Source organism: Chelonia mydas, chromosome 21 (assembly GCF_015237465.2).
Source record: "Chelonia mydas isolate rCheMyd1 chromosome 21, rCheMyd1.pri.v2, whole genome shotgun sequence".
NCBI lineage: Eukaryota > Metazoa > Chordata > Testudines > Cheloniidae > Chelonia > Chelonia mydas.
The window spans coordinates 6,360,052-6,384,748 of NC_051261.2; the positions used below are offsets into that span (position 1 = coordinate 6,360,052).

General features: G+C 46.3%; 1 protein-coding gene across 1 annotated transcript; it reads left to right on the forward strand.

The window, feature by feature from the left end:
- The first annotated feature begins 17,463 nt into the window (after positions 1-17,463).
- On the forward strand, positions 17,464-24,277 carry AVPR1B (arginine vasopressin receptor 1B). The gene is made up of 2 exons (XM_007065151.3): positions 17,464-19,039; positions 23,029-24,277. The coding sequence occupies exons 1-2, from the start codon at positions 18,130-18,132 to the stop codon at positions 23,334-23,336; spliced, it is 1,218 nt and encodes a 405-aa protein (XP_007065213.2). The 5' UTR covers positions 17,464-18,129; the 3' UTR covers positions 23,337-24,277.
- Positions 24,278-24,697: the final 420 nt, after the last annotated feature.

Genomic DNA, 24,697 nt, shown 5'->3' on the forward strand with positions numbered 1-24,697 from the left:
ACAGAGCAAACCCGAGCCTCTTTTGCAGCACACTTCTCCACCTCCAGCTTCAGATACTACCACAGCTGCCCTGAGATGTGCAACGCCCCCTTTCCATATCTCTAAAGCGCTGCTGTTCCCTTGCTCAGCCAGAAACCATTACTCCCTTTGAACCTCTCTGCCCACTCCCCTTTTCCTACTACCTTATCACAGAGATAAGCCTCTTGTCTTTGCTCCACAAGTCTGCTCCAACCTCCAGGCCTCATCTCCTCTCTTGTAGTCTCACCCTCTCCATGACAACGAAGCCTCAAGGCCCTGTTCATTTCCTTCTCCAGCTCCCTCTTCCTACCTTCCTCCATGCTGCACCGTACAAATGGGATGAGCTACAAGTTCCAGAGCACTAGGCCCTCGCCCATTTAAATACCTCCGTAAGACAATTCTTCCAGGAAGTCCACTAACACCAGCTCACGTCAGACACCTTCTTCAGCCCGATATTCCACTGCAGGAGAGGAGCTGATTTGATCTGCCTTAAAAAAAGAACCTTGTTAACTCTCTCCTCTGGCTTTCACTTCTGATCTTGTCTTCTAGGCTGTGGAGCGCTAAGGCAGGGACTGTCCTTAATGTGTGTCTTACACAGACAGCACCAAGCATGTCGCTCATGTTCAGCAGATAATATTCCACAAGAAGTGCTCAGATAGCACTGTGGCTAGAAGTGGAAATTCTAGGCAGGGAGTGGCTGTTAGTGATTATCAGAGGACGGCTATTCAGGAGAACTGGATTTCAGATTGGAGCTGGGGAAACAGGGACACAGATGGGCACAGGTCAGCATCGTAGCACTGAACATCCCCAAGCGTTGGGGTCCTTGGTTCAGACCAGGTCTCTCTCTAAGAGACTGGTTAAGACTTCAAGAGAAAAGGCAGATCGATAACCGGGGGAGCTGAGTGGTAAACTGAGATCCTGGGCTTGATTCTTTGTTTTCCTGAACCATGTGACTTCATTTACACTACAGCAAAGTGGGGTGTGGCAAGTCCCTGATCCAAATTGTGCCAATTTACACACACACTTTGTACTGGTGCAAGTGACAACCCCAGGTTCAGGGCATATCCTCCTTGATGCTTACGTGTTAGTGTAACTCTAGAATTCCAAAGTATTTGTCTTCAACCTTCTGCTAATGAGCCTGACCAACCTGTGCTAAGCGAGAGGGGTTTCCTGGTTCTTTAAATGGCTGCTCTCTGTCATTCGTCTAGGGTTTATGGGGAGTTTGAAGAAGCTGTACGCTCCAAATAACATCCCTGTGTACAATGTAGGGCTGTCAAGTGATTAAAAATATTAATTGCTATTAATTGCACTGTTAAACAACAGAAGAATACCATTTAGTTAAATATTTTTGGATGTTGTCTACATTTTCAAATATATTGATTTCAGTTACAACACAGAATACAGTGTACAGTGCTCACTTTATATTTATTTTTATTACAAATATTTGTGCTGTAAAAAACAAAAAGCAACAGTATTTTTCAATTCACCTCATACAAGTACTGTAATGCAATCTCTTTGTCATGAAAGTTGAACTTACAAATGTAGAATTATGTACAAAAAAATAACTGCATTCAAAAATAAAACAATGTAAAACTTTAAAGCCTACAAGTCCACTCAGTTCTACTTCTTGTTCAGCCAGCCTCTCAGACAAACAAGTTTGGTTACATTTGCAGGAGATAATGCTGCCCACGTCTTGTCTACAATGTCACCTGAAAATGAGAACAGGCATTCTCATGGCACTGCTCTAGCCGACATAGCAAGATATTTATGTGCCAGATGTGCTAAAGATTCATATGTCCCTTCATACTTCAACCACCATTCCAGAGGACATGCGTCCATGATGATGAGGGGTTCTGCTCGATAACCATCCAAAGCAATGTGGACTGACGCATGTTCATTTTCATTATCTAAGTCAGATGCCACCAGCAGAAGGTTGATTTTCTTTTTTGGTGATTGAGGTTCTGTAGTTTCCACATCGGACTGTTGCTCTTTTAAGACTTTTGAAAGCATGCTCCACCCCTCATCCCTCTCTGATTTTGGAAGGCACTTCAGATTCTTAAACCTTGGGTCGAGTGCCGTAGCCATCTTTAGAAATCTCACATTGGTAACTTCTTTGCGTTTTGTCAAATCTAAAGTGAAAGTGTTCTTAAAATGAACAACATGTGCTGGTTTCAGAGTAACAGCCGTGTTAGTCTGTATTCGCAAAAAGAAAAGGAGTACTTGCGGCACCTTAGAGACTAACCAATTTATTTGAGCATAAGCTTTCGTGAGCTACAGCTCACTTCATCGGATGCATCCGATGAAGTGAGCTGTAGCTCACGAAAGCTTATGCTCAAATAAATTGGTTAGTCTCTAAGGTGCCGCAAGTACTCCTTTTCTTTTTAACATGTGCTGGGTCATCATCCAAGACTGCTAGAACATGAAATATCTGGCAGAATGCAGGTACAACAGAGAAGGAGACACACAATTCTCCCCCAAGGAGTTCAGTCACAACTTTAATTAACACGTTATTTTTTTAAAGAGTGTCATCAGCACGGAAGCACGTTCTCTGGAATGGTGGCTGAAGCATGAAGGGGTATACGAATGTTTAGCAGATCTGGCATGTAAATACCTTGCAATGCCGGCTACAAAAGTGCCATGCGAACGCCTGTTCTCAGTTTCAGGTGACATAAATAAGAAGCCAGCAGCATTATCTCCCGTAAATGTAAAGAAACTTGTTTCTCTTAGCGATCGGCTGAACAAGAAATAGGACTAAGCTCCCAGAGCGCAACTGCCCAAGCAGAAAAAGGATGGCCGAAATGCCGCCCCAAGCACATGCTTGCTTTGCTGGTGCCTAGAGCCCATCCTGCTCAGCCTTCAGGCTCTCTTCAGAAATGTACCCGCTTCTGACATAGATGTGGCAGAAAAGGTTCTCATGTGAAAGGGACATACAAGTACTGTTCAGGCCAAACAATGAACAACAGTGGCAGCTGCGCATCAAATCCCAGGTCTACATCTCACCCTTTTAGCTTCCAATAAGGAAAGGAAGTATCCGAGACAGGCTCTTTGTTGCTCTTGAGAGGCAGCTGTCTCAGCTGGGTGCCTCCCTTGACTTCATAATTTCATCCCATCATAGAAAGCAAATGAAAAGTCGGAGACAAAAGCGATCTGATTTCTTACAGCATTCCTGGTGTATCAGTAAGCACTGGAATGTATGTTCCTGGAAGCATGTGGCACTGCAGAGAGACCAGGGAGGGGGAATATGCCATACTCTTGTACGTGACAGGACCAGACGCACAGAGGACTTACATTGCCAATTTGTGGGCTGGCTTCATAGTAAAGTAGTTACCAGGCAGATAGATGCAGTGCCTGGGGTATCAGAATTCTGTGTATATGATCTAAAATATAGTTAGCTACAGGCAAGCAAATCTAGGATTTTTCAAAGGGGCCTCCGGTTGTGAGACATCCAAAATCTCCCCCTCAAGTCTCCCCACAGATCATCATCTGATGCCTGTCTGAACCAAGTTGGGTGGCCTAGGTCCAGTTCTTCTTAAAGCATCAACAGGAGACAACACCACAGCTGGCAATCTTTAAAGATGCCACAGATGGAACGACAACTCCTCGCTCAAGGGGAGTCAGGATGCGGAAAGCTTACACAGCATTGCTGAAATTGCTCTGGGGAACAAATACTCCATGCTGCTGACTTCCCCCATCATTCCTGCGCAGCATTCACACACAGCCAACAGTTTGTCAATGGGACATGAGGTGAAAAATCAAGCCAGCAAGTACAGCACCTTTGTCATTTGTCACCTAATCCTGCCCATGACTTAATGATTTTATCCCAAAAGCCTAAAATAGTTGAAGAGAGCAGGGGAGATGCAAAGGGAAAGCTGCAGCTGAACGGGCATTCAGTACAGGTTCCTTGCTAAGCTAGAATAGATATTGTACAGTTGGCTGGCAAATTAATAGATCATTCCAGATTCACTCCAGGGACTCTGGCCGATTTCATTATATCTATCTTTTCTCGGCACATCATATGCTCTGTAAGTAAAACAAATAAGCTGCAGTTGCGACTGGCAGATGGAAGAATAGCACAGAAACAAATTGGCTATCATGTAGCCGGCCTGGCTAGATCAGCATAACAACCATTTGTTAATGGCAGAGTGAATCATCGGAGCAAGTCAGTGTTGCTCTGGGGGGACTTGCAGGGGGAGGGAAGGTACAGTTGGACATTCACTAGTGTGCCAATAAATGTCAGCCGAGATTTTCCAAGAGCAGCTGGTGATTTTGGGTGCCCAACCTGACAAACCCCAAAGGACCCCCAATTTTCAGAGAACAGATGCTCAGCATTTTCTGAATAAACTAACCAACCAACCGACCACAGCTCTGGTTAAGGTGCCTTAAGTTGGGCATCCAAAAATCACTAGTCCCATCTGAAAATCTTGGCTATTGTTCCTTTGGTGTTTTGACCCCATGATCACAGCAATATTTGATAGCATTTCTCCCCGTACAAGTGTAGGGAATATTTCCAAGTCCTCTGCCAACAATGGGAGTCTTTTCATGGACTTTAAGGGGCTTTGGATCCGGTCCTTCAAGCATACGCTTTGCAGGTTATTTTAAGCTCTGATGTTTGAACATGTGGTCCTATTCAGCGTTGCCAGCTCTTGTGATTTCATCATGAGACTTGTGATACTTGCTGTTTTTATAAAAGTTCCAGCTCCTGGAGACCTGTGATTACAAGAGAATCTCATCTTTCATTTAAAAAAATACCACAAAACAAAAATATCTGCAAGTTTCTAGGCCTCGTGGTTGTGGAGGAAAACTGGAAAGTGCAAGCCACACCCACATGGAGCCAAGCCACGAGAAGACAAATATAAAGCCCACCAAGATGTATTATTTTCTAATTCTCATGATTAAGCCCAGTCTCATGGTTTTGACTCATGATTTTTAGATTGCTTGGGGTTGGCAATACCACGGGTAAAATCCACCCCAGTCAAGAGGGCCAGCCCAGGGCCTGAGCAGCACTTATTATCAAGACTTAAGTGATACTCAGGCATCCTGCACAGGTGTGAATTTCACCCTTAAGATCTTAGGAGAAAGGGTTCCAAAACTGCAAGTCACACCTTCATAAGCAGATTCACATGGACTTCTCATTATGCTTGGAGTCACTTGGCATATCTAGTGGTATCCCTAAGGGCAGGTGTACACTATGGCAGGGATCGACGCTCTGAGATCGATCCACCGGCGGTCGATTTAGCGGGTCTCGTAAAGACCCACCAAATTGACTGCAGTTCACTCTCCAGTTGACCCCGTACTCTACCCTCGACAAGAAGAGTAAGGTAAATCGACGGGAGATTTTTTTTCCCGTTGACCCTCCATGGTGTAGACCCTGCGGTAACTCGACCTAAGGTATGTCGACTCCAGCTACGTTATTTACGTAGCTGGAGTGTATTCACGTAGCTGGAGTGGCGTAGCGTAGGTCGACTTACCACGGTAGTGTAGACACAGCCGGAGATGTCTCTCTTTGATGTATTTGCTATGTCTTTAACATTTGCTTATGCACCTATATATGCTCTTTACCATAAAGCAATACCGCCATTTTAATTAATTAGAGAAGAACAAGACACACAACTGCCATAAAATTCTAGGACTTAATACAGCAGCTTTTGTAACTGAGGATAATTATAAGCCAAAGGTGGCAGTTTATCATAATTGCAGGGACCCTGGTAACGCTGTCCAGTAACAGAGAGGAGAATGATAACGGCCATAGTAACGCTGTTGCTAATAGCTGTGCCAGAGTAGGCGTCTCGATTTAGGAGACGTTCGGGATTCTGCTCATCGTGTGTGGTCTTGAGTTGGAGCGTGGCTCACAAGTCCTTGGCCTGGGTTTGATTCTCCACGACACCCACATCGAAGGGGATCTCATTAAAATTCTGTAATTGATCACTATCCTACAAAGAGATTATTTTGCCTGCTACTGAACATATTACATGGGTGCTCTCCTGAAAGCACTTTACGAACATTAAGCTTCACAAACTTACCCCCTCGCCATGTGGTAGCAGGAAAGTGTTTGCCTCACTTGAAACTGAATCAGGAGATCAGCAACGTGACTTTTCAAAGGTGGCAAAGTCATTACATGCCGTGAAATCTCAGCATCTTCCTGGCTCAAGTTCCATAGGGAGCGGGCATTAGTACTCACGAATTCCTGGCTCTCAATTCTGCGCTCAGACCCTCTTTCCATGGGTCTGATTCAATGCCCACTGCAGTCAATCAAAACACTCTTATTGATCTTAATAGAAATTGGAGCAGTCCCTATGGGCTCAGTCCTGCTCTCATTTAAGTCAATGGCAAAACTCTCATTGACTCAGATAATCAAGGACCAAGGGGAAAGACATACATATAATGGGGTACAAGAGAATGTGCCTTGTGCTATCCACTGAAGTGTGATATCACCACATACAGGCTGAATAGCAGTGTTATAAAAAAAAAGCCATGAAAATCAAACTGGAAAAAAATTAAGATATTAAACCTGTTATGCTAGCCATGAAACAAAGCTATCAATTCTTCTGCCAAATGTATTTTAAACTAAGGGTCATAAGAGATCCCAAACTCTGTATGTTGCAGGGGAAAGGACAGGATGTAAATTGTTAATAAAAACACATATTATACTTAACGATTTATTGACAACAAAGGTCAGAAAATTAGCTGTTCTAATAGGGTATTACCATGACAAGTCATACGTTAAGAGCTTAGAAATCCCATTATACGGATGTGTGTATCATTGTCAGACCTATGGAGAAAAGACATGGTCTGTGCAATTACAATTTGTGTTTCCCTAACAGCTTTGGTATGAACTCATTTTTGGTACATGATTCAACACAATAATCTGATGTGCAAAGGGCTAGGTGCAACAAGAAGAAGAGACACTATTTGTTTCTCTGGGCAGTAGGACTTTTTAAGTCTCCTGGTGCAAATATTTCTGAAAGCCTGTTTACGCTAAGTCCATCCTGAATGTGAGAAGACAGCATCAATGGGGACACAACCCAGCTGGAAACGGAATACACCCCAGTACCACCAGAATACAGAGTGCCCAAGAGTCAAACGAATTGGGCCTCCAAGATGGACAGGATTGTCAGCACACAAGAGGTCTGGGAAATAGATTTGAGTGTAGGCAGAGAGCTGTATTATAGATTTATTTAGTTTACTGATGCTTATAATTGACACCAATGTAGAAAGGCTAATTATGCACTGCGCAGTTGTTCCCTGATTCATAGAACACCTTTTTACAGACACCAAGCTGCTTTACAACCTACACCCACCACTAAATTGGAGCACACAATAGCTTTTATAACAGCGCTGTCAACAGGGCACAGCTGGCTTAGGTGAAGGACAAATATTGCATGCAGCTGAAACTGCAGGCGGAATGTAGAGGAGTAGAAGATGGACAGAACCCATAGGAGACTTTGCTAGGACACCAAAGCGAAGGCCCAGCCCTACCCAACTCTTGCAACAGTGCCATGGGATCTTTAATAATCCCCAGTAGTTTTAGATCTAACCTTAAAGACTGCATCCTCCACACTACTCTGAGACAGCAGCTAAATGAGAGGAGCACCCACTACTGGGGGCTAACCAACAACCCTTCCTGAATGTCTCCCATCTAAGTATTGACCTAGCCTAATGGTGCTTAACTGCGGAGACTGGCTATCTCACAACCCAAGGTGTTACAGCTGTGGGCTTCCCTTGGGAGCTGGAGATACTGCCCTACATACACTCTCTTCTCTGCCTAAAGGGATCATTTAGCAACGGACGTCAGAGTAGAAAAGTGACACCTCACCATCATGTTACGCAGGTGCGTTATTGCATTAGCTCTTAAGACTCAGGATTTGGACACTGCAGTTGGTGACAATGTGCAGTGAAACTTTATGCCAAGTGATTTCAGGCAGGAAAGGTAATCGGAAGGGCTGTTGTGCTAACAGCAGATGCCAGTTCACCTTGAAGCCCATGGGGTCAGATCCTTAGTGCTGCTAAATAGATTAAATCCATTAACTACACTCATTTGAGCCCAGAGCATCCAGCCCTTTTTAAAATTGTGTTTGCTGAACTGCCTGGAGGGGAGAAGATTGGACTATGCAGGATGCATCTGCTTATGGGGGCTTGGTAAGCCAACAAGAACACTACTCACCGGTCAGCCTCTTCCAGGTAATCACCTCTGTGTTGCGCTGTCTAGTTGGCCAGAGCCACGTGGCTATCACTCATCCTAAGCAGGATTAGCAATGCCGTTGTACTAAAAACAAAGGGAAAAGTCCGCCTCAGTCTCCAGAGCATTTTTGTGTGAAATCACCCCATTCATTTCTCCCTCACCTCCCTTCTCTGGACTAGCAAAGAGACGGAGGGCTTCACCAAAAACCAGCACTGTTCTCTTTCCCCTATAAAACTTCTAGCTCCCACTACTCATCAATTCAGCCCACTCAGAAGGAGCTCAGGGGAGTGGCTTAATTAGCCAATCGCCAGGCCAGCCCTGCTCCCTTGACAATCCTAACTATGGGCCTTCCTGTTAACCCTCTGCCTGCCAATCGCAGCATGCCATCTACCTACCTCATCCCATGGCTGTTTCCTATTTCAGGGAGTTGTGTAAAGAGCACAGCTTGGAGAGTGACAAGGGAGCTAATAAAGTAACAACCCTAGCAATAAGCAGGACCCAGAATGCCACAACTGGAATAAGATTGCTGGGTTAACTAGGACGGGGGAGAAGGATACAAAAGAGCCGTGCACTTGGCAAGTCATTCTCTCTATTTCCTTTGCTATTAGGAATATATTGTAGCAAATCCAAATACTCCTAGTGCTTCATGGTGGTCACTATGCTGCACGGTGGTCACCTAGAACTTTGTGGCGATAGCAGGAACAGAACTCAGATCCTCCAGTGCCAAAAGAATGAGCTGCTGATCACGTGTGCTAAAGGAGAATCTCTTTTAGCTGCTTTCATTACAGAGCCAATGACACACAGTTGAGCCGTTCTGCCTCTGTCCACTAGAGAGCGGTAGTTAAGTATTCCATAATTATACTATAAAGAGCACGGAGGGTCTCAGATGAAAGCTGCTATAGATATCTCAGGTATTAATGAATAATGACAAAGGAATACGAGCAGGAAAGGGACCAAGCTCTCATTGAAAAACAGCTTTGAAATCACTAGCCAATGTGGCAAATAAAAAGACAAGAAACAAGCAATGAGTACATGTGTTTATGTTTTAAGTTCGATCTGTTTGAAAGATTTCCCTGAAGTCAATGTCGCTCTTTAATGACTTCTTTTGATTTCTTCCTTCTGAGGATAATTTGTCTACTGTGGATTAGCATCATTCCTTTGCAGATATCTTTAGAAACACATTCTTTGCTCAGCTATCCTGGTGTAAATGCAGAGTAAGAGCACCAGCTTTGAAAGAACTGCTCCAGGTTTAAACTCATATAAGTGAGATCAAAATCTGGCCCTGAAACTATTTAGATGCATCCTTCTCTCTCCAGGATCTTCCCTTCCACCTCTACCTTCAATTGGTTTTTCATTGGTGCGTCCTCTGCTACACTTTAAAAAAAAAAAAATCTGGTAGAAAATCAGCTGTCTGATCCTAAACTGTAAAAACCTGCATTAATCCCTGTAATATCTCCCTCTCTCGAACAACTCCAGAACCTCACATAGGCATTTTATAGGGATGTGCCATTTCTGTCCATAGGGTCACTCCTGAATATAAATAACCTTTAATGAAATACCAACTGTGCTCCTTGTGCCCTTTAGAGGTGAACTGCAAAATTGCAAACCTTTATTAAGAAAATAATTGGACTCTTACAGGCAAAACCGTTGCAACATCACAAATACCCTGAATCATAGCAGTCAAACCACCTGCAGGTTACAAATCCTAGATCAAGAACAACAATTTACATCACGGGCCGGGCTTTGTTTTTGTTTTTCCCTGCAAGGAATGGCAGCAGAATAGTTTATTGAGGAGTATATTCAGTTTTTATTCACACAAAACTGAAATAATTGGCCAGTGGAAAAAGAAAACATCCGCATTGTAAACTACAGGGCAACAGATATATAACCCCCCACCACCACACACTTCTACATATACACACACTAAATGGTATGCAGCGTGAGAAGTAAACACCGCTGACTTTGATTTGATACTTTAATAAAACTGCAGAGTGTAATTGCGTGAACTGCAGTTAACGGTCTCAGCATTTTCTTCTTGGGTTTTCAGTGTAGCTCTCAGAAAAGTAAAGGACCATTACCCCTTGTTTCTGACAGGCATAGTGGAAGCAGTTGTTGCTCAAACTTCTGAACTCAAAGCTCTGCTAACACATTTCAAACTGAGCTGCAACAACCCCTGCTGTTCTGGCTCTGAACCAATAATTCTGACAAATCACAGTGTATAAAAATTAGAACTGACCTTCAAAAGAGAAAAAACAAAAACAAAACGAAACCCTCTTCCCTGGATCTGAAAAAAATCCAGTGAGTTTCTTCAGAACGAGCCATGCAGCACAGTTACAAATCCCACTGTCCCAGAGTGCTAGGGTTCTCTTCTCTTCCTTATACCATGCCCATCACTGTGGTATCTGAACCTGTTGTGATCATGGAGACACAAATACTACCTGCACCAATCTTTCCAGGACTGAGATAACAACAAATCATAATGTATTTTACATGACCTTCTTGAAGCCCCTTTTTGAGATCAGGACATATCAAGAAACAGCCCCCGCCCCAAAGAACTTACAATCTAAACAGGTTTCAGAGTAACAGCCGTGTTAGTCTGTATTCACAAAAAGAAAAGGAGTACTTGTGGCACCTTAGAGACTAACCAATTTATTTGAGCATAAGCTTTCGCAAGCTACAGCTCACTTCATCGGATGCATACTGTGGAAAATGTAGATCTTTTTATACACACAAAGCATGAAAAAATACCTCCCCCCACCCCACTCTCCTGCTGGTAATAGCTTATCTAAAGTGATCACTCTCCTTATAATGTGTATGATAATCAACTTGGGCCATTTCCAGCACAAATCCAGGTTTTCTCTCCCCCCCCAACACAAACCCACTCTCCTGTTGGTAATAGCTTATCTAAAGTGACCACTCTCCTTACAATGTGTATGATAATCAAGGTGGGCCATTTCCAGCACAAATCCAGGGTTTAACAAGAACGTCTGAGGAGGGGAGAGGGGGGGTAGGAAAAAACAAGGTTACCTTGCATAATGACTTAGCCACTCCCAGTCTCTATTCAAGCCTAAGTTAATTGTATCCAATTTGCAAATGAATTCCAATTCAGCAGCTCTCGCTGAAGTCTGTATTTGAAGTTTTTTTGTTGTAATCTCGCAACTTTCATGTCTGTAATCGCGTGACCAGAGAGATTGAAGTGTTCTCCGACTGGTTTATGAATGTTATAATTCTTGACATCTGATTTGTGTCCATTTATTCTTTTACATAGAGACTGTCCAGTTTGACCAATGTACATGGCAGAGGGGCATTGCTGGCACATGATGGCATATATCACATTGGTGGATGTGCGGGTGAACGAGCCTCTGATAGTGTGACTGATGTGATTAGGCCCTGTGATGGTGTCCCCTGAATAGATATGTGGGCACAGTTGGCAACGGGCTTTGTTGCAAGGATAGGTTCCTGGGTTAGTGGTTCTGTTGTGTGGTGTGTGGTTGCTGGTGAGTATTTGCTTCAGGTTGGGGGGCTGTCTGTAGGCAAGGACTGGCCTGTCTCCCAAGATTTGTGAGAGTGTTGGGTCGTCCTTCAGGATAGGTTGTAGATCCTTAATAATGCTTTGGAGGGGTTTTAGTTGGGGGTTGAAGGTGATGGCTAGTGGCGTTCTGTTATTTTCTTTGTTAGGCCTGTCCTGTAGTAGATGACTTCTGGGAACCACCTGATCAACATCCTCTACAGCAAACAGGGAAAGATAAAGAATGAGCTCTCAAAACTGGATACTCTCATAAAAAAACAACCTTCCACATAAACTTCCTCGTGGCTGGACTTTACTGAAACTAGACAAGCCATTTACAACACACACTTTGCTTCTCTACAAAAGAAAAAGGACACTAAACTTTCTAAACTACTACATGCCACAAGGGGCCACAGCAATGGTTCCCTCAACCCACGCAGCAATATTGTTAACCTATCCAACTATACTCTTAGCCCAGCAGAAGCAGCTGTCCTATCTCGGGGCCTCTCCTTCTGTCCCTCCACCCCCACGAACATGATACAGTTCTGTGGTGACCTAGAATCCTATTTTCGACGTCTCCACTCAAGGAATATTTCCAACACACCTCTGAACAACATACTAATCCACAGAGACCTCCCTACCAACACTACAAAAAGAAGGATTCTAGGTGGACTCCTCCTGAAGGTCGAGACAGCAGACTGGACTTCTACATAGAGAGCTTCCGCCGACGTGCACAGGCTGAAATTGTGGAAAAGCAGCATCACTTGCCCCACAACCTCAGCCGTGCAGAACACAATGCCATCCACAGCCTCAGAAACAACTCTGATATCATAATCAAAAAGGCTGGAAAAGGAGGTGCTGTCGTCATCATGAATAGGTCGGAATATGAACAAGAGGCTGCTTGGCAGCCTTCCAACACCACTTTCTACAAGCCATTACCCTCTGATCCCACTGAGAGTTACCAAAAGAAACTACAGCATTTGCTCAAGAAACTCCCTGAAAAAGCACAAGATCAAATCCGCACAGACACATCCCTGGAACCCCGACCTGGGATATTCTATCTACTACTCAAGATCCATAAACCTGGAAATCCGGGGCGCCCTATCATCTCAGGCATTGGCACCCTGACAGCAGGATTGTCTGGCTATGTAGACTCCCTCCTCAGGCCTTACGCTACCAGCACTCCCAGCTACCTTCGAGACACCACTGACTTTCTGAGGAAACTACAATCCATCGGTGATCTTCCTGATAACACCATCCTGGCCACTATGGATGTAGAAGCCCTCTACACCAACAGTCCACACAAAGATGGACTACAAGCCGTCAAGAACACTATCCCCAATAATGTCACGGCTAACCTGGTGGCTGAACTTTGTGACTTTGTCCTTACCCATAACTATTTTACATTTGGGGATAATGTATACCTTCAAATCAGCGGCACTGCTATGGGTACCCGCATGGCCCCACAGTATGCCAACATTTTTATGGCTGACTTAGAACAACGCTTCCTCAGCTCTCGTCCCCTAACTCCCCTACTCTACTGGCACTATATTGATGACATCTTCATCATCTGGACCCATGGAAAAGAAGCCCTTGAGGAATTCCACCATGATTTCAACAATTTCCATCCCACCATCAACCTCAGCCTGGTCCAGTCCACACAAGAGATCCACTTCCTGGACACTACAGTGCTAATAAACGATGGTCACATAAACACCACCCTATACCGGAAACCTACTGACCGCTATTCCTACCTACATGCCTTCAGCTTTCACCCTGACCACACCACACGATCCATTGTCTACAGCCAAGCTCTGCGATACAACCGCATTTGCTTCAACCCCTCAGACAGAGACAAACACCTACAAGATCTCTATCAAGCATTCTTACAACTACAATACCCACCTGCGGAAGTGAAGAAACAGATTGATAGAGCCAGAAGAGTTCCCAGAAGTCACCTACTACAGGACAGGCCTAACAAAGAAAATAACAGAACGCCACTAGCCGTCACCTTCAGCCCCCAACTAAAACCTCTCCAACGCATTATCAAGGATCTACAACTTATCCTGAAGGATGACCCAACACTCTCACAAATCTTGGGAGACAGGCAAGTCCTTGCCTACACACAGCCCCCCAACCTGAAGCGAATACTCACCAGCAACCACATACCACACAACAGAACCACTAACCCAGGAACCTATCCTTGCAACAAAGCCCGTTGCCAACTGTGCCCACATATCTATTCAGGGGACACCATCACAGGGCCTAATCACATCAGTCACACTATCAGAGGCTCATTCACCTGCACATCCACCAATGTGATATATGCCATCATGTGCCAGCAATGCCCCTCTGCCATGTACATTGGTCAAACTGGACAGTCTCTACGTAAAAGAATAAATGGACACAAATCAGATGTCAAGAATTATAACATTCATAAACCAGTCGGAGAACACTTCAATTTCTCTGGTCACGCGATTACAGACATGAAAGTTGCGAGATTACAACAAAAAAACTTCAAATCCAGACTCCAGCGAGAGACTGTTGAATTGGAATTCATTTGCAAATTGGATACAATTAACTTAGGCTTGAATAGAGACTGGGAGTGGCTAAGTCATTATGCAAGGTAACCTATTTCCCCTTGTTTTTTCCTACCCCCCTCTCCACCCCCCCAGACGTTCTTGTTAAACCCTGGATTTGTGCTGGAAATGGCCCACCTTGATTATCATACACATTGTAAGGAGAGTGGTCACTTTAGATAAGCTATTACCAACAGGAGAGTGGGTTTGTTGGGGTGGGGGGGAGAGAAAACCTGAATTTGTGCTGGAAATGGCCCAAGTTGATTATCATACACATTGTAAGGAGAATGATCACTTTAGATAAGCTATTACCAGCAGGAGAGTGGGGTGGGGGGAGGTATTTTTTCATGCTTTGTGTGTATAAAAAGATCTTCTACACTTTCCACAGTATGCATCCGATGAAGTGAGCTGTAGCTTGCGAAAGCTTATGCTCAAATAAATTGGTTAGTCTCTAAGGTGCCACAAGTACTCCTTTTCTTTTTACAACCTAAACAGTTAAGACAGACAAAAGGTGGGAAGGAATGAAGGATTACTATCCCCATTTTACAGACAGTGAACTGCATACTAACACTGAAAGGAATCCTTTTCCACCACAGCAGGATTTTGTAAATTTCAATTCCCTGCTTATCCTCAAGAATGGAGCCCAGGGAGGCCCAGCGACATAAACAATTGCCCGCACATCTGCACAAAGCAGGGGGTAGGAGGCTGTCTCATTTTAGGCCTATCTACTCTTTGAGATTGTGTCTACACTAGGATTTTGTTATTACTAAAATTTCCCGTCCCCGGTTCATCTCCACCAATTACAGCAGTGGTTAGCTTCCAGGGGAGAGAGGGCTGTAGGGGACGGCCAGCGTTTTAAGTGCCAGGTCAGAGCAGGTCTGCACGAAGAAGGAAGATTCTGTTAGGGCTCCTAGTAAGAGAGAAACACAGTTGGGAAGTAAGAAAATCAGGGCAGCAGGCAGAAAGGAGGGAGAGAAATAGTTTTTGAAAGAGAAAGAGGGAAAGGGATCTTAAGAATAAAGAAGTGAAAATCCAGGGGAGAGAATATTATGGGGCAAAGGGGCGTTAAACCCCAAAGCTGAGGAAAATCCTCTTAATTATCCCTTCTAAATAATATAAAACACACATGCAGATAGGGCTCTGCTGTCAGAGCATTCTCCAGCAGAGAATTGCTGCCCACTTTACAAGCATTCATGAATTAAAACTTCACAACACTCCCAAGAGGCAGGACATATTATTATCCCCATTGTACAGAAGGAGGAAGTGACTGACCCAAAGCCACATTTTGAAGAGCTGGGCACAGAAACCAAATATCCTGACACCCAGCCTCAGGGTTTAGCCACAAGACCACAATTCGCCTCCTGCAGGAAAGAAACACACAGTCTACTTCTTACAGGAGATAAGTACTCCATCATCTGTGTTTTTGGCACTGTAATTTCTGAGGCACTTGTCTGCTGACAGAATCTATTGCATTTCTAATTGAGTCATCTATTGCATTTCTCTTGGCTCAAACTATATGTAACGCACTTTGCCTACTGATGGAAATTATTAATGTGTTCGCATCCCTTTCCCCCTCCCATGAATTTTCATGAGGCTTTTTTAACTGCACAGCACAAACCCTAAATCTATGACAAGGGAGACTGGACAGTTATTCCAGACTGAAACTGCTCTGCAGACGGATTCCCAGAAGATATGTTCTTCTTTGCTGGCTGTGTTGAAGCTGCTGGCAGACCCTCCCACTTGCAGTCCAGAGATTGGCTCCTAGGTTGTTCTGAAGTAGCCACAGTGGAGCAGCCAGTTTTCTGCTCCCTATCCGACGGGGGATGGCTGTCTGATGAACTGAAATTGCAGTGTTCGGGCTAGGAAGACTAACCAGGCTTGTTAGGATATCAAATATTTGACCAGTTTCACAAAATTCTTGTAATGGAGGTAAGTATCCTTATCCCATTATACAGATGGAGGGACAGAGGTGGGGAGGTCATGCAGTGAGTCACAGCAGAGCTGGGTCACTTAGGGCATTGAAGTCAATAAGAATCTTTGCACTGACTTTAACGGGAATTGGATCAGGCCCTTACTTTGTACTTTTGTGCTTCCACCTCTGTAAAGTATATTGATACCGGAGATTAAAATCAGTGCCTTAGCTGTGAAAGTCTTGGGAAGTAGATGGCACCTCACCCAGTGCACTAAATGCCCTAATAACAACTATGTGGGTGAATGAGACAATCGCTACACTCTCCAATAAAGTCACACAGAAAAATGATAGGACAAAACACCCTATCACCTGTGGCCGATCACTTTTCACAAAGGGTCATTCCCAAGCTGACCTCTCAGTCCTCATCCTCCAAGGAAACTGGCACAACACATTCAAAAGATGAGCCTGGAGTTTAAATTCATAACTTCGCTGGATACTCAGAATCAGAACTCAGTAAAGACACTGGATTTATGGCTCATTACAACAAGCGGTAACACACTGACCCTCCTTTGCCCGACAACTGCAGAGTTGTCAAGTGCCCACTTCACCTTGAATGCTCTCTTGCAATGTGCTAACGCTTTATGCTTAATCTGTTCCACCTTGTATATGGTTGTGACTCTCTGAGTACCTTTTCCAGGTCTGAAAAAGAGCTTTGTGTAAACCCCAAAGCTCGTCTCTCTCCCCAACAGAAGTTGGTCCAATAAAAGATATTGCCTCCCCCACCTTGTCTCCCTCAAATCTTGGAAGAGATGGGGTGGGAAGGTTTGGGAGCTGCGGAAAGAGGGGAATATGGCTCTGTGGTGTGATTGGCAGGTGATACTGCAAACCACTGAAAGAGGGTGAGAGAAGGGACAGAAACGTTCCCTGCCTGGGAGGCTGCTGAACATTTAAAGCATTGAAACAGACAATTTAAGGATGGGGGAGTATTTCTGGGGTCCCCCTCCCCCTTCCTACAAATAAGTCACTGGTGGTGAAAACAGGTGTGGTGTTGGAAGCCCTGGAAATCTCAGCTTTGTAGGAAAGTCAGAGAGAGCGGGGATATTCAGCAGAGGAGATGCAAGGCATCTTCTTTTATTCCCCAAGGGAGGAAATTGCCAGCCACCTGTGTGTGCTGCTTCTCTGACTCCAGCCAGCTGCAGCTCAGCAACAGGGTGGCAGCGGAATGGAGCAGGAGAGGGCAGGCAGCTCCTGGGCTATAAAACTCAGACCCAAGCCAGATGCTGTTCACACATCGCAGGCTGCATTCAGAAGGCACTACAGCACCTAAACCAAGACCTGACATTTTAACACTGGAAACCTGGCTTCTTTAAATTTACCCTTTGGATGAAAAATCCAATAGATGGAGCATCTCTAAGGTGCTTATTTATTTTTATTGCATTTTTTAAAAACAAGAAAGAAAGGTTTTTTTCTGAAACTTAACGGCAGGGGAGAAGGGGGGAAGGAGGGGATTTGGGAGCTGACCAGCCCAGGTTGAAAGGAGATTTGGAGCTGGCTAGCACAAGAGGGAGAAGAGGGATTTAGGTGCTCTCCAGGGGGATATTGCATCAAATTACTCCAGAAGAAGGTTTGAAATTGACCTGCCTAACAGGAGAGGAGATTTGCCATCAGCTAGTTCAGGACTTGTCTGAAATCAGGGAGAGAGAGAAAGAAAGAACTCACTCAGGTTTGGGGAATGCAATAGGGGAAATGCCCAGCTCCAGGGTCTGGGGATGAGGAAATGGAGCAGCTCCAGCTCAGCTCGCTAGAGGGATTCATCTTAAACACACCTCTTTGAAGAAGAAGTTTGGTGGCTACCCGGTTGTCTCCAGCGCCAGCAGCTCTCTTCCCCCGCTTGCCAGCTGGCCACCTCCTCCTGCATCCAGCTCTCCCAGCAATGGAGCCGGGTTGGGAGAGGAACAGCACTCCCTACAGCGACCCTGGGGACGTCCTGACCCAGGCAGGGGATCTCAACTGGACTCTCTTCCACACCCGGGATGAGGAGCTAGCCCGGGCCGAGATCGGGGTGCTGGCCACTATCCTGGCAGTTGCCACCGTGGGCAACCTGGGGGTGCTGCTGGCCATGTACCGGCTGAGGAAGAAGATGAGCAGGATGCACCTCTTCATCCTGCACTTGGGACTGACCGACCTGGGGGTGGCGCTTTTCCAGGTGCTGCCCCAGATGATCTGGGAGGTGACCTACCGCTTCCTGGGGCCCGACCTGCTCTGCAGGGCCGTCAAGTACCTGCAGGTGCTGAGCATGTTCGCCTCCACCTACATGCTCATCATGATGACCCTGGACCGCTACATCGCCGTGTGCCACCCGCTGCGCACCCTGCAACAGCCAGGCAGGCAGGCCTACCTGATGATCGGGGCCACCTGGGTGCTCAGTGGCCTCCTCAGCCTGCCCCAGGTCTTCATCTTCTCGTTGCGGGAGGTACACCAGGGCTCCGGGGTGCTGGACTGCTGGGCTGACTTCAGGTACCCCTGGGGCGCCCGGGCCTACATCACCTGGACCACGCTGTGTGTCTTTGTCCTGCCCGTGGGCATCCTCACCGCCTGCTACGGCCTCATCTGCCACGAGATCTGCAAGAACCTCCGGGGCAAGATGCAGAGCGGGACAGAGACAGGAGCGGGGTGCCCCTGCGGCCAGGCCTCCCGGGTGAGCAGTGTACGCACCATCTCCAGGGCCAAGATCCGCACGGTGAAGATGACCTTTGTCATCGTGCTGGCCTACATCGCCTGCTGGGCGCCCTTCTTCAGCGTGCAGATGTGGTCAGTGTGGGACGAGAACGCCCCCGATGACGGTGAGTGATGGGGGGGCAGGGGGAGAGCCGGGGTGCAGAGCAGGGGAGCCTCACACAGTTTGCCAGCCACAGCCACCTCCAGGCCAGGGTGTGTAGATGGGCATCCAGGGCAGCCACTGGCTTCTAAAGCGTGACCCCTGGCCCCAACACAGGTACACACACACACATGCAGAATACAATATATACACCCTCAAAACACACAACAGGCACAGCACACACAGACTGCACACAAAAACAGAACACAGAGAACGAATATATATATTCAGAATACAATACACACACACTCACGCAGAACACACAAAGAATACGCACAGCACAAGAAACACTCACATACTCAATCCTCCAATATGCAAAAAAAATTGTTCACACACACCTGATAAACAGACAAAGAGATAATCACAAACCAAGAGAGAGATTATTGACACACACAGATTCTACACACATACACACAAACACACAGAGTCACAAAGATATACTCACATATTCACTCACAAAGCTATATATACACACTCTCTTCCATACACAGACACATTCATTCAACAAAGATACAAACACATAGTCACAGCCACATAGACTGGACAGCACACTTCTTATACAAGATAAACCAGATGGGTGTCTGTCTCTCTCTCACACACAGTAATTTATTAAACTGATGCTTTAATAATCATTCATCTCCATTTAGCTTAGAAGGAGCAGTGTGAGGGAGTGTGTTGTGTGCCTCTGAGCGCACACAGACACCTGGAATAGTGCTTCTCAACCATTTTCAGTCTGTGACCCAAAAAGTGGCTGGGAAATTGTCCCACTATTCACTGTGGTGCAGATTATTTCCCAGCTGATCAGAGACGCACTTCTAACAAACCATTCTTTGTAATCAATTAAAATGCCGTTTTTTTACATCTTGTGGAGTTTAAAATGTTACCAATGTCCCATCGCAAAACGCATTTAACAGAATCTCTTTGCAGCGGGTGACATTTCACAACAATATATAGAGGCAAAAGACAGCAGCATTTTTAGGAGGAGATCGTCAGAAGCATGTATTTATTTCCATGTAAAATAATAAAGATTCCGATCCGAGGCTCTAGATACCCTAACATAATCAATCATACAACAAATACAATTAAATTAAATCCAGGGAAAGCCAATGGGACTTGTGCTCCTAAATCCTCTAGGTGCTTTTGCAGATCTCCCCCTTACTGCCTCACACCTTAAACAGTATCTGGATGTTCAGTAAGGGTGAAATGCAGACCCTGGGCAAAGGGCCAGCACAAAACCCATAACCTAACTTTAAAGGCTGAAGAGGGACTTAAGTAATGTCTAAGCCTTGTGCTGGCTTTCTGCACAGGGTGAATTTCACCCTTAAGGCATAGAGCCACAGCAGTCACAGTGTCTGAAATTCAGTTCCCATTGAGCAGTCTGTCCAAACTCCAGTCACCGTCTGTATCTATTTAATGTTCAGAGAAATAGAATTAACAACTGCTTCACTGGAAGGAGTTCTCACCTACTCATACTGATTTAAGTCTTTAATTTCAGGTTTCAGAGTAGCAGCCCTGTTAGTCTGTATTCGCAAAAAGAAAAGGAGGACCTGTGGCACCTTAGAGACTAACCAATTTATTTGAGCATAAGCTTTCGTGAGCTACAGCTCACGAAAGCTTATGCTCAAATAAATGTGTTAGTCCCTAAGGTGCCACAAGTCCTCCTTTTCTTTTTTCTTTAATTTCAGGCACTGGAGCAGGAGAAGACAGGAACTTGATTTGTAATCTTCCTACATGCCTAACAACAACATTGCCGTTCACAGGGTCCATGAGGATTTCAGCTTCTAAATGAAAGCCTTTACAACATTCAAATGAGATTATTTACATTGTTTTCTATTCTACCCTCTTCATCCCAAATTGTGTTTTCTCAGAGTTTGTCTTATCATTTGAATCAGATCCTTGTAGTGACAAATGAATCTTATTGAATGTATCAACACTCAGACAGGTATGCTGGATTACACAGCCACTCAGGGTCAGCAAACAGTGAGTCAGATGCTGATCTTTCCTACAATGTCATAAATCCAGAATAACTCCACTGGAAGTTAATGGCATTATTCCAGATTTAGTCTGGTGTATCCGGAATGTATCCGGTCCAGTTTCTGCACTATGTTCCCTTCAAGAAATAAAACCATCCTGGGCCAGATTCTCATGTACGCCAAAGTCCCTTTACTCCGCTCTGGCAGGGGAGTAAAGATAATCCATGCCCACTTTAAGGCTCCTAACACTGCTAGAGCAGTGTAAAAGGGACCTTAATGTAAATGAGCCAGATCCTTTGAGTTCAAGCTGCTGGTTTAAAACTTTTTATTAGAATAGCTCCTGTACATGGATATAGAAAAGCAGCTAATGGGTGACTTTAGATAAACCTAAGTGGAAAAGAAGTGGCTGGTGCTCAGCTCCTATCTCCTCACAAAGCCTGTGGAAAAATCTTTGACTCAGCGCCCTTGAGCTGATAAAATATACCTGTGTCACAGCAGTTGATAAGTTGCACTTTAGTCGGTTTTCTCTGCGCCGCAAGAGCCTTTCTGTGTATGCTGCAGCAAGCTCCCTCTATAAACTTGATCCAAAGCCCATTGAAGTCAGTGGGAGCTTTACTGCTCACTTCATGGGTCTTGGAAAGCTTTGGTCCTAGCAACATGGTCACTCCCCAGGCCTTGACAATAACTGCTTGCACCATCAGTCTGAACAGAATAACGCTGTTCCCACTGAGCTGCAGGCACCCTTACACACGCTGGGTGGCACTTGACTCACTGAGTGGTCCATTGACTTCAACGGAACCATTTGAGGAGTGGAATATGTTTCATGTGTAAGGGTGCTGGAATCTGGCCCTGCATGTTATTTTCTTGTTAAACAAATAATGGAGAAGGCTTAGCATTTGCTCACCCATTGTGTTTGTAGAGAAAAGTCTGCAGATCCAAATCACTGCTGTTATTAGAAATCCAGCCAAGGCCAGGAGTTCTGCTCCTTCGGCAGCATCGCACAGACTCCTCAAAATGCAGTGCAAACATCTTGGCCTTGTGCAATCCCAAATGAGTGGAAAAGATGCACGTCAGGAGCTGCTCCATTGTTTCGACATGTAACAAGGCTAGGGGAGAGTGTGTCCACTGTTTTCAGTGACCTCCATAATGGACAGCAGGATAAAGCGTCTCATCTATTTGCTGGGGCTGTGTAGCCCCAGCCGTTCTTTAACAGACAGCGTAGGGTGGCTTTCAGGCTTTTGTCGAAACAGTTGCAGACTTGAAAAGGTGCCTTCTGATTGCTGAGATCAGATCACTTCCTCTGAAAGTGTGCAGTGAGGCTCCCGGGAGGTGTGTTTGCAGGTGTCTGTGACGACTGTTTAAATGTAGGAGGTCATAAGCCACTCTATGGTTACATAACACACACAATGGCTTTGGGAAATTGTTTCAGCCAGTAAATGGAAAGCCAGGCACTAGCTAGCCCTTATCGTACATCCCGTCTCAATATTTACAGGCTCCTGTTGGTTCCACCCGCACATCTCTTCCCTCTTGTGGCATGGGAATGGAGCTTTCTTTGCACTCACTTAGGCACTCAAACAGGATGGACACGCCACACGCTGCCAGATCACACCCCACATGTAGGTTGACGTACAGCCTCAACCCGCAAAGGTGCAGGCTATCCCCACAGAGTCCTGGTTGGGGCACTGTCCTCCTGTAATGTGCATGGATATTGTTATTATTTGTTTGCCAGTGACACCTGCCCAGCTGAGCTTAGAGCCCCACTGTGCAGGGTGCTGCTCAAACGCACTGTCCCTGCCCCCTAGAGCTGATCGTTTACACAGATGAAACGGACAAAGAGGGGAAGGGACGTGATTTGCCCAACAGATCAGAAGCAGGAATAGAACCTACCTCGCAGGCCAATGCCTTGTCTGCTGGACCATGCTGCCTCTTCGCCAGCGCACCGCTGGAGAATTCATAGGTGTTTGTCCCATGTTCTTTGCAGAGTCCACCAACGTGGCATTCACCATCACCGTGCTGCTGGCCAGCCTCAGCAGCTGCTGCAACCCCTGGATTTACATGTTCTTCAGCGGGCACCTCCTGCACGACGTGCTGTGGTACGTCTCCTGCTGCAGGAGCCTCCGGCCTGGCCTCAAGAGGCGAGTCTCCAACGGGAGCCTCTGCAGCAGGAAAACCACCATCCTGACTCAGAGCCACCGAACCGCCACCGCTGGGATCCGGCTGCAGCAGGGGACCTTGAAAGATTTCGGCCAGTCCTACGAGGAAACGGTGACGGAGGCGGGTGTGCTCTAGAACCGCCGCTCGCGCCAGCTGCCATTGCGGGACGCACGCCCCTGCTTGCACACTCCTCGCTGTTTGGCTGTCACTCCGAACTTGGAATGGATGTGGGACTAGAGAACATGCACGATGCCTCCTGGGGTGGGGGGTGGAGTGCGGGGGGGGAGGAAAGTCTCTTTGCATCAGGCAGAATTTTATTCTGCTGGAACCTGTGCATTTAACCAGGCAAGCACCACGGTGTCCCTCTTGTCCTTATACGCTTTGCTACTGTGCAGAAGCAGCGTCTCTTTCACTCTCTTTCCCATGCACAAAGGAAATCAGGTCTGGTCCCCCTTCCACCTGCCCCTGAAACACCAGGAGACGCGGTCTAGTGCAAAGATATGGTCAATGCGCCTCTTAAATAATAGGGCTTCCCCCTCCCCACCTTCAGGGCTGTCCTACCTAGAAGTGGATATAAAAACAAGCATCACTGAAGCTTTTACTCAGTCCTCACTGACGCAAAGCTTCCACTGAAGTCTTGGGCCTGATTCTCACACCGGCGTCTGGCAGGAGTCAGCCCACTGATGTTGATGGGCTTCCACCCGTGGACAGTGAGAGGCGAATCAGGCCTACAGACTACAATGGACGCTTTGTCTGAGTAAAGCAGGATTTGGTGCATTGCTATGAAGGGTCCCTTACACTGAGCTGTACAAACCAGCCCCCTGCCCTGAGGGCATGGCAGTCCAATGCTGGGGGGCCGCAGTTCACAGGGCCGGCTCTAGGTTTTTTGCCGCTCCAAGCTCAGGTGGGGCTGGGGCTCGCAGGCGGCGCTGGAAGTGGAGGGAGTGATGTCACCTTCTCCCAGCGCCTGCAGGGGCTTTCCCCCCTCCCCTGCCCGGCCTCGCAGAGAAGCCCCAAGATAAGGGGTGGCACAAGGCGGCACAGCACCGGCTCCCCGGCAGGACTCTCCCTCTCCTCCCCAGGTAGCGGCTGGGCCCTGGCAGCTCAGCATCCCGGGGCTGGGGCTTCCCCTTCCCGCTGCGGCCGGGGGCGCTGCACCCTCGCCCCGTCTAAGTAGCGCAGCTCCAAGAGTGCAACTGCCCCGAAAAAAAAGGATGTCTGGAATGCTGCCCCTGGAAATGTGCCACCCTGAGCACAGCCTTGCTTTGCAGGTGCCTAGAGCCAGTCCTGGCAGTTCAGAGCCACATGGGTGGGCCCTTATGCCTGCTCAGGATCAATTAAAGGCAAAGAGTCTATTCTTTTACCATTCAATTCAATGGCCAGCCTCCCCTTGGCTATAATAGGAGCAGGAGCAGGCTCTCAGGGCGAAGCCCTGCTGTCATTTACACCACTGTCAATCCAGAGTAACTCCCCGGGTGTCCATGGGATGGTTCCAC

Excerpts from the sequence above, each read along its gene's own strand:
- AVPR1B (XM_007065151.3), top strand. The coding sequence starts at position 18,130 with ATGGAGCCGGGTTGGGAGAGGAACAGCACTCCCTACAGCGACCCTGGG. Across the intron at positions 19,040-23,028 it reads CGAGAACGCCCCCGATGACG|AGTCCACCAACGTGGCATTC; the intron begins GTGAGTGATGGG and ends TGTTCTTTGCAG.